The following is a 10,630-nucleotide window of genomic DNA, read 5'->3' on the forward strand; positions in this document are numbered from 1 at the left end:
AGCACTGCTTGAACATGTTAAATAAAAAATGGCCGACCAGCTAAGCTGAGTGTTTTCTGAACTCCTGCTAGTGATTTTCCAAAATTTCGGCTTCGTAGGCAAATAATTCAGCATCAGTATCTGGAGAAGTTTGAAACTGACGGACTGGTTAACATCCTCGGTCATGGGTACGTGTCGAAATTTTACATTTGACTCGATTTCCTAATTCCTCCAAGAAGGAGAAAATTTTCTTTGCCTGGCGCACATTTTGAGCTTGAGGTTTCACGGCGATTTTCTTTCAAGATCTGTCCCTTACTGGATTCCACGGTGGCAAATTAATCGGAAAGGTCGGCTGATTACGCCCAAGACTGAAATGAACAGAGAGAAGGCGAAGAAGAACCCAAAAAGCTGGCAATTTACAAAGACAGTTAACAGCCATTTTCCGTGGCCTCTGTGACAGCGCGTGCCGTTGGACGTTGCGCCCGAGCCCATCAAAATCGTTCCTTGAGCACAGAGATTTTGACGGTCGCAGTTTGGCTTGCGTGATAGGAAATCAAAAACGCACTATCGCCTGCGACTTCTTTTCTCGTCGCTATCAGACCGGTCGTTATTTTCATGCTAATCATTTTGAGCACCGCGATGCGGGTATTTTAAAGCAACCTTCCAAGTGTATAGCCTGCCTTCACACCACAGTTCACACGGTTCAGAAATGTGAGGCAAAAATTTTTTACTTTTCATAAAGGTTTATTATAACCTATTATCTATTCATATTTTTGTTATGCACGACTCCCTACGTTTGTAAGTCAAGCATTAACGCAGTGAACGCCTCATTTCGCTCCGGTGCCAAATATTTTGCCTCGGTGTCACAAATGAAAAAAAAAAACAGGCAGCCGTGTGTGCCTGCATTTTTCCGTGAAATTGTAAACAGCACAGGAAACTGTCCGGCCGGTAGATAATATCGCATGGTCCCCCTCCTACATGCGAGCAGATAAAATGAAAATTAGTTTCCACTATAGCAGGCCATCTTTTGCTGCTACATCAGCATTCGTCACCAAAATGTGCAGCTATCCAGTCCGTCTCTCCGCCTCCACATTAATTTAAAATTTTTAACTTATTTTTTATTGAAATGTTGCAGGTGGTGAACTTGCTGCGATACCCTATACCGGGCACTGAGGACGCGCCCCCTGGCACAATTGACTACCCCCCTGGAATGATGGACGAACTGCCCCCTGGGGAGGACGTGCTGCCCCCGGGCATCGAACTGCCAACAAATGAAGAGCACGAAGAGGCTAATCAGAGTGCCGACGCGCCTCCGGGGTCAGACGAATCTTTTACTAATATGTACCCTGATGGCCCGAGTGGCTACTACCCCTATCCTTATCAAATAACAGAGATACCCCCGCCCCCACCTGAAGAAAAGGCGCCAGCCAAGACCACTGTGCTGGGCAAACTGCAGGCCAAGAAACGGCTTTTGGCTTTCTCGCAAACCAAGCAGCTGAAGCCCCCTGGGGTCAAAAGCCCTCCGAAGCCACCTTCGAAAAGTATGGAAACGGCCTTCAGCAAAAGTGCCAATTCGACTGAGGATGAAAAGGAGGTGAAGAAGAAGAAGAAAGACTCTAAAATACCAACTGCCTTCCGGAACATGGCCGAAATAAAGAAGGAGGAGGAGGAGCTGAAAAAGACGCTTCTCAACAGCCAGGGCAAGTCGCGCTTTCGACGCGACGACTACAGAAGGTTCAACAACTATCGACGCTCCAGATCTCGATCCAATTCGCGCTCCAGCTCAAGATCAAGAGGCTACAAACGCTCGTCTCATCGGAGAAGTCGCAGTCGAGACCGTGGTAGAAGGTCAAAGAGGTCATACAGCAGCTACAGTAGCTACACCAACACCAGTTACACAAGAAGTGACAGCAGAAGCGACAGCAGGAGCGAAAGGAGGACCACTGAAACTAGCAGTTTTGTGTCCACGTCAGAACCGTTCACGTCAGACAAAGAGTCGACCATTTCCAAAGTCAGCAGGAAAACTGACGTAAGTTACAAGTGACCTTCAGTTGGCTCATTTTACACAGAAAATCAGCAATTAAATATATTTTATTTTACTTTTTTTATGTAAATTTTCATCTTATGAAATTATTAAATTGTTTTTTTTTTATAAATATTTCATTGAAATTTCAGAAAAGTGACAGAGAAAGTAGAAATGGCGATTCCTCAAGCAGACGCAGTAGAAGCAGCGAACGGTCTCAAAAATCCAAAGGCAAAGAGAACGTCAAAGAGCCTGAACCGCCTAAGGAACCAACCCCACCACCAAAGGTAATAATCAGAGCATGCTTGAGTATTTTGTGAAATTTCAATTAGAAACAATTTCTACCATTGCAGCTGATTCATGAAGGTAGTAGAGTGCGTTCCATTTTGCTCTCCGCAGCCCATTTCACTCCCACTCATATACATCCTGTCAAGCACCTTGTGATTATTATCATTTTGTGTCATATTTTTGTAAAATGACCCTCAAACAGGAAGCAGGAAGTGAAATGCTTCTCAAGCGGCACCAATCTCAATTGGGCGCGCGCAATCTGCACATATTTCCCTGTGCTCATCACACCCACGCTTAAAACGATTAACAAACTGCTATTAATGCTTGCTAATTCTTACTAATGTTACTAAATACCTCTCGGGAAAAATTAAAAAAAAAGTTACCATGCTCCATTTTATTCCAGTTTCAAAAAGGCAAACCCTAATTGGGGATCCCGAAACATGTAACGAATAAATTATTTCCATAACGAGTATTTAAAATTTCAGCTTCAGAAAGTATAACTCTTCTTGATTGTGTATCACACACCTTCAGTTACTAATTTAAACCACATTTGTTCACAGACTCCCACATCTTGGACGCAACTGAAAGCAGATTTGAGCAGCTCAGGTAGCCGAAAATCCAAATCTGTAGAACGCAAGAGTAGCGACTGGAGTAAGAGGTAAGTCCTCCTCATTAATTTTTCACTCTGTGCAGGGTGTGGCTGTCATTTATTCAAATTAGTATAACAAGTCAAATCAAATATACATAAAAAATAATCAAACAAAGCAAATTTAAGCATAATGAGAACATTATAAATTGTTATTTTCATCTAAAAAAATTAAATGTATTTACAAATTGCATCCACGCCTTGCAGAATGCATGCCTCACAAAATATTATTTGTTGCGTTCAACTTGTAAAACGAAGGGTGATTCCCTACAGGTCTCAGGAAAAAGCAAGGACTATAGGCATTGGTCGCCAGTCCCCAGCCCGAACTAAAACTCAGTCAAGCCTATTCTCCTCGCCAGAGCACAAAAATCCGTTCATAGCTTTGAGTTATAAAAATGACGAGAACGCGAATGATAAGAGGGAGAAGGAGTTTCCGCAACACATAATCAAGTTTACAAAGGCCCAGCCAAGGCTTTCATTTTGTGAGAATCCATGTATCACTCCTGGCTATTATAAGTCACGGGATGAAATTCTAGCCTCTGAGCCTCCAGCCATTGTCGACATAATGAAGCAGTTCTTGGAAAGCGCTGTGGCCAGTGTCACCAATCCCGACTCATTTGGCCTTGAAACTTTGCTGAACTCGTATGATGTTGATGACCCTTCAGACGACGATTCCAGCCAGGGTCCTCGGAAAATACAGGAGAGGCCGTGGCTTGTCGAAGAGGCGAAGATGGAATCTCTAAGTGAGATCAGATTTGTGCCTTCGACAGTAGCTGTAGATATGCAGCAAATTGCAAATAAGACTGCTGAAGAGAATGCCAACAATGGGCCTGAGGAGGAAGTCATGGAGACGGAGGAAGTGATGGAGATGGAAGAAGAGAAGCCAGCAAAAGCAAAGAAGCGGAAGCTGGAGGAAGATGTAGGCGAAGATGAGAGTGACGCAAAAGAGGACAAGAAAAAGAAAAAGAAACTGAAGGAAAAGAAAAAGAAGAAGACAAAGAAGGCTAAAAAGAAGAGCAGTAAGGTAGATGATGAATCGTCTGATGACGAGGGGGCAAAACAGGAGGCCAAGAAAAAAAAGAAGAAAAAGAAAAAGAAGGCCAAGAAAAAAGCCAAAACCGACAGTTCCTCTGATGAAAGCAGTGAAGACTCTGAGAGTGACGAAGATAAGAAGGACAAGAAGTCTAAGAAATTGAAGAAAAAGAAAAAACGAAAGTCAAGGAAAGACAGCAGTGACTCTGAAACAGACAAAGGCCATGAAAGCGAAACCAAGAAAACTTCAAAGAAAAAACAAATGGATCCTCCACCAGCTAAACTGTCCGAGGCATCCGAGAAAGCCGAGTCTACTGTCCATGATTCAAAGCAGGATGGCGCAGAATCGTCAGATGGGAAAAATGAGAACAAACCACATGAGACAAGTTTGAGCAGTAGCTTCGAGAACTTCATAAGGTCAAAATATGAGGAAGAACTGAAGTCCGGCCAAAAGGATGATGCTCCGCATAACTGGGCTGTAGAATTTGAAGAATACTTGCGGCTTAAATTCCAGAGGGAGAAAGTTCTTAAGGAGCTGAAGGAAGGAGAGCAGAAGGATGACGTTAAGAAAAAGAAGAAGAAGAAGAAACGGAAGCAAAAGAAGGTCTCGTCTGACAGCTCAAGCAGCGACTCTAGCACAGATTCAGACAGCAAAAGAAAAAGAAAGAAGAAGCGATCCAAAAAGAAACGGTCCAGAAGTTCCAGCAGCTCCACCAATGTAAGTGACAATAGCCCTGAAAGCAATTTTGAGCTAGAGAAAGATAATTTCTATATTGAAGGTGGAGGCCAGCAAAGCACGGAAAAAAACCAAGACGGACTTGAAAAAGTCCAAGAAGGGCAACAGACGACGCAAAAAGAGCCAGAGCAAGTAAGAGACGCACCAGAAGCACAATCAGCACTGTACTCACCTTCACAAATGTCTTCAACTTCCTCTTCTTCTTCTGCTTCTGACGCTTCCGACGTCGACTCCAGTTTCAACTCTTTAACTTCAGCTTCCACATCAACACCCATCAAAGAGCAACAATCTTTTGTTGATGATGACGGTTGGGACATAATGCCAAAGAACTGCATTTCATCTTCCAGCCCGTACATGCCTGTAATTACTCCGTCCATGCTATTGTACCAACAGTCTAACCAGTTCTCTCCAATAAAGTTGAAAAAGATAGAGTTCAAACCCATGTTAAAAAGGACTATAGCAATACACCCTCATTTCGGAGAAGATGACGATGATGATGAGGAAGAGACTGAGCCTGACGACTCGTCTGCTGCCATAAAAATTAATGATAATGAAATACTAGACAAAAAACTTAAAAGCTTCTCTCCTGAGAGAGAATATGAACAAAAACACAAGCAGACAACTGATAGAAAAAGGTCGCCACCATTTAAACGATCTCCACCAAGAAGGCGGATCTCTCCAGATAGAAAATCTAATGATAAAAGGTCTAATGTAAGACGAAACGCAACTAGAAGATCTCCAGACAGACGGCAAAGCCGTAAAAGCCACGAAAGGGAAGGCAGACCAAGTGACTTCAAAATTAATGACCGGAGGAAAGCTGCTCCCTCACCAAAGTCGCGCATGCAGAAACGACGAGAGCGTCGAATGGCGTCCTCTCCTTCCCGTAAAACTAGATCTCCACCTGGGCCGAGGCAAAGATCTCCAGACAGGTCGAGGAGGAGCCCACAAAGGAGACGCTCGCCTAGACCAAGGTCGCCTCCTCACCTGAAAGGACGGACTATGGGCAAACCCCGCACACCCAGTCCTCGGCGCAGTCCTCGTAGTTCTGACAAGAGAACCCAAATTGAATCTGAATTGTTACACGAAATTAATTCTCCAAACTCCTCTCCCCTAGTCGGTCTGAAACGATCAGTTGCGGATTCTACTATAAGTGATTCGGAACTGCAAGCAGCCTCGAAAACAGAGGAGAATGAGCCCGATTACCAGGATTACTATGGAAAGAACTATTCCCAATATTATGGGGCGTATCAGCAGCCCAATGAGACTAATCAAGAGGGAGGAAGGTCTCCAAAAAGAATCTCTCTAGACGACAGAATTGAACTTGAGTTGGGCGTCAAAAAGGATAGCGGACCCTTGAATCAAATACCAGTGTTCCAGTTCAGCCAGGGCAATAATTACAACCAATTCTACAATAACCAGTACTTCAACCAAAACTACGAGTTTGGCCAACAAAAGCAGAGCTGGGCAGAGCCAGAGACTTATCAGATGCCACAAAAGGACAAAGATGCTCACGTTTTACAGGTAAAAATTCCAAAATATTACTCTTGAAAGTTGAGACTTGAGGTGTATTTCTTGAAAATTCAATTTTGCAAGTAGTAAAATTAGTATTTTACATAACTGGTAAACTAACTTTTACATGGATTTTTTGTTCATTGTCTCAATTGTCAGTTCCTGAAATTAAAAATATCTTTGATTCTAGGTTGGGAATGTATTACATGTGGTACCGAGAGAAGATGTAGGGGAGAACCAAAATCAAGTTCTGCAATCTCCTAACGCAGTACCGCTGAAGGGTTCCATCAATCAGGTATTGCAGGTGAGCGTTGTGCTTACTTTTGTTTGTTTTTTTCCACTTTTTCATTTGCTTTTGTAAAATTATGGTCTAAATGAATTCATTTAATTATAACCTTTACTTCAGATTGGCAATGTCCTGCAAGTTGTTCCTCAGCCAATCACTTCTACTCCTCTTGCGCCTGAAATGCCGACCAATGTGCCAATCTCGATGCCCACTATACTATCACATCCTCCAATTCCTGGAGCAATCGTTGATCCAGCAGTCATTGAAGGTAATTATCAATATTTTTTTTATGTAAATACGGAAGTTTTAAACAAAACAAATCTCACAGCCGCTCTTGAAGCACGCAGAGAGGCAAAGGCTAAAAAAAATCAAGAGAAGCAGCGCAGACGAGAGGAGCGAGAAGATCGAAGGAAAGTTCGTTTGGCTGCTAAAATGAAGGAAGAGAGCAAGGTAAATTATTTAAAAAACTGTGCAACCTTTTCTGATAACAAAACTTAAATGTAGCAAATTGAATTGGAGAAGGCGAAAGCTGCCGAGGAGGATGAAGCTGAGGAAAAACGGTTGTTTGAGGTAATAATATGATTATTTGATGAAATTATTTATTTACGTAAAACATTTCCACTCTTCAGGAGGCTCTGTATTCTATACCAGATGAGGAGGAAGATGAGGGCGACGAAAAGGAAGACGTTGATTCCTCCAACCAAGAGGAAATTCCCTCTGTCAAGAAAGTGGAGAAAATGTCACCAAAGAGAAGAGTGTCGAGGCTGTCAAGAACTATCCCACTGAAGATCATAAATAAAGACGACATGCCTCTCCGGTCAGTTAGTTTTGAACCGGCTGAAAAAGGAATCTTGGTCTCCATTGGTTTCATTGAGAGAGCAAAAGCAGAAACTGTAACTAGAGTTCGCAAACTGGTGATGTTCTCCGACGGAGTGAAACCTGGCGAGGGAACTTGTTCTTCAGCAGGCGAGGAAATGTCTTCACCTCCACCACCCACTGCAAATATGCTTAAGGAGAAGAGATTCAGAAAGACTGCCAAAAGCGCTCAGAAGAAATCTGAGGAATCAAAGAAGTCAAAGAAAGAACCAAAGGTAAGATTGGAGTTTTTATAAGATTTTAATGATTAATTTTACTATATTTATTTTATTAGATAAAAGCAGTGAAGGACAAGGCTGCTTTGAAAGCTGCTAAAGAAGAAAAACGAAAAGCTGAATTAGCAGAACTGGAAAATTTGCCACCTCCACCACCTCCGAGTAGTTCTCCTCCTGAATACCTACAACAGTACTATGACCAATGCAAAACATGCATTGCTGCTGGATATCTTTACAATCCTACCACTAGAGTATTTGCTGGTAAATACTTTTAAATCACACATCAATTATGTTTTTGATCAGTTTTTTAATTTGAACTTTTAACTTATTTACACGTCTTCACTTTCAGCACCTCCGAAAGCACCTGCACCAAGGACAAGTCGATTCGATATACCTCCTACCTCTGTAAGCAACGCAGTCTCTCAAATTATAAGCACTGCCAAGTCCATAGCCCGAAAGAGTAGTTCTAGCAGCGGCAACCGTAAAGGTCGTGACAGCAGGAAATTACCTCCCCCTCACTACGTTAAAATTCACAAGAGCCGCGAAAGCCCTTCGCGAACCCCACCTGGTCCACCCCCAACCATGTCTTCTCCCAGGGAGATGTCGGGGTCACCGCCACCTAGAAGACCTTCGCCCCCACCCAAAAGACATCATTCCAACTCAAGGAGCCCATCCCCCACCAGGAAAAAACGAAGATCTCGGAGCAGTCGAGACAACCGAGATCGGGACAGATAAGCCTTGGCCACTTTCCACGGGCTGTGTTTTTAATCGAAGACACGTACATACGTCGGAAGAAAATGGACTTTTTAAACTTTTTATTACTGTTACGCATTATCTGACAAAAATTTGTTCACAAGAGTGCTTACGTTTATGCTACCACCAACTTTTGTTTTTAACTTGTGTTGAATTTTTGTTGCTCCTCTTAAAGCCAGTGAAATCTTAGATACTGGGTTATTATTGTCTGTTTGTGATAAAAGGAAAAATATAAAAATTTGATAGACTTTGTAAATTTTTTGAGCCTTTTATTACTCATAGAGCTACTTGTTATTTTTCACTTTTATCTACCAATATTAAAAATAACAATAAGCGCTACACATGGAAATAACACTTCCAAGGGTTTATCAATATTGCGTAAATTGCATTTTGGATTTCATAAATCAGAAACCTGCTGCGGTGAAGTAGACAACCAGATCACTTACAATAATCTTTTTGCAGAATGCAAATCATACTACAGTCTGCTGTGTTCTAAAAATAATATCGACATACAAGAAATTTTAGTAAAATTAATTTCTTACGTCTTGAAACTTGTGTGCCAATATTCCCACATATTCCACATTTTTATGAAAAAATTAATGCTAAATTGCAAAAAATATGTTGTGACCCTGGCCTCCATTGTAATTATTGAATAAAAAAATTAAAGTCTTTTATAGGCAGAATTTTGATACAATTAAAAAAATTCCAACAAAACTTAACTCTGCTCCCCGCTGTAATAAAACTGAAATGAGAAATTTATATTCATTAAATCAAGTGTTCCAGTGAAAATTTTAAATTGGCAGAGATACTTAATAATAATTTTATTGAATTTTATCTTCATATAAACACTTTTTTTTAAATGGGATCGAGGATCGAGATGCACCCATTTTTTGCAAGACAGTCCGAGTGTTTGCCTCGCCACCGAAGACTCGCAATTGAAACGAAAATTTAAATAAAAAGAATTTTCTTGTTTTCAACTAATAATGGTAAAATAAATTAACGATGGTAGCAAATGAATCATCGAAGTTTCAAAAAAATATGTCAAGAATTCTAAACGGTTGGTCAAACTGCACGAGCCGTTCAAATTTGAGGTTGGGAGTTGGGACATTCTTTTGTTTTCATCCAACAAGAGATGAAGGATCCGAAAAGATCATTTTCGGAGTCGGCTTCAGTTTCTCTCGTACGTGATATCAACCGAAATAACCGGACACAGAGATCGAATTGCGTCCCATCAGCAGCATCGCGATTTTGTCGCGAAATTGAAGCGGTCAAGCCTTATGCAGCGACCAGTGAAGGCGACAGAAAAATATCGCGGTACATGGATAATTTTTATTCATCGTTTTAAATATTATTTTGAATGAAAATTTGAGCTTTCTTGTGCGGTTAAGAATTCTTAATTTTAAGGCGAAAGCGTTAAGCGCCTGGTCACGTACATAAACCTAAAGCTTCGGAAACCGGGTTTTTAATTGGGACCCCGAAATTCGCACAATTATTTTCTAAAAAGTTGAATTCTATAACGTTTTTTGCTTAACAGGCAGTTTGTAATTTTTGCGCGGGGGGCAACAGAAATTTTTAGATTTAAATTCTTGCCATAACGACTCTTCCTTTTTTTTAAAAAAAATAAAATTATTACTTTGAAAATTCTTGCAAATATAAAAATATAACGGAAATAAGCGCATTATATAGCGCATATTTGCACAAAGGACGAGCTGCTCATTTTTCCTCGATATTTTGACCACATTATTCAAGCATTTTTAACCAACCACCAAGAATTTTGAAACTAAAATTGCATGAACTGAACAGGGCTAAAACTTATCATCCCAGATTTTTGTTAAAATTAATGTTGACAAAAACGGTATGTATTATTTTTTTTAAATTTTAATGCTACATACACAATTTATTAATACAAAAGAACGTTATTTTTTCATTATATGCAATACAAAAAATAAGTCATATACACATAAATTATATGATATAATCTATTCATTCATACAAGAATTTTTCCTCTTTTAGGAGTTTTCCATCTTGACACCCCTACTTGAAAATGTCTGAGGCCGTAAAATTAATTTTTCCTAGGTTTTTGGGTGATAATGCAAAAAAACCCGTGCATGACATATCCAGTACGCTCCATTCGATGAGGGTCCGATCATCCACATTGCCATGAAGGACTGCACGACAATGTCGCATTTCTTGCTCGTCAACGAAGCTCCTCCAATTGTCAGCAACGAGAGTAAGTTTTTTCTTAATAAAATTCTCTGAAGTTTATTATTTTTTTTTTTTAAAACAG

The 10,630-nt window shown here is 40.7% G+C and overlaps 1 protein-coding gene across 4 annotated transcripts; it reads left to right on the top strand.

Annotated features, from left to right (window-relative positions):
* The first annotated feature begins 25 nt into the window (after positions 1–25).
* Positions 26–8,617, top strand: LOC132199183 (serine/arginine repetitive matrix protein 2-like). 4 transcript variants are annotated; one of them, XM_059623732.1, is made up of 13 exons: positions 938–1,050; positions 1,115–2,008; positions 2,155–2,289; positions 2,851–2,948; positions 3,210–3,418; positions 3,473–6,225; positions 6,404–6,517; positions 6,620–6,767; positions 6,828–6,949; positions 7,004–7,069; positions 7,129–7,590; positions 7,650–7,851; positions 7,940–8,617. In XM_059623732.1, exons 1-13 carry the CDS (start codon positions 958–960, stop codon positions 8,323–8,325), a joined length of 5,682 nt encoding a protein of 1,893 aa, XP_059479715.1. In that variant the 5' UTR covers positions 938–957; the 3' UTR covers positions 8,326–8,617. The 4 variants fall into 4 exon arrangements, with proteins under 4 accessions (XP_059479716.1, XP_059479715.1, XP_059479714.1 ...); XM_059623733.1 differs by lacking the exon at positions 938–1,050 and adding an exon at positions 26–167 and having other exon boundaries at positions 3,210–6,225; positions 7,940–8,616; XM_059623731.1 differs by having other exon boundaries at positions 939–1,050; positions 3,210–6,225; positions 6,404–6,508.
* The last annotated feature ends 2,013 nt before the right edge of the window (positions 8,618–10,630 follow it).

This window comes from Neocloeon triangulifer, unplaced genomic scaffold (assembly GCF_031216515.1).
Source record: "Neocloeon triangulifer isolate White Clay Creek 2 clone unplaced genomic scaffold, ASM3121651v1 ptg000013l, whole genome shotgun sequence".
NCBI classification, from domain to species: Eukaryota; Metazoa; Arthropoda; class Insecta; order Ephemeroptera; family Baetidae; genus Neocloeon; species Neocloeon triangulifer.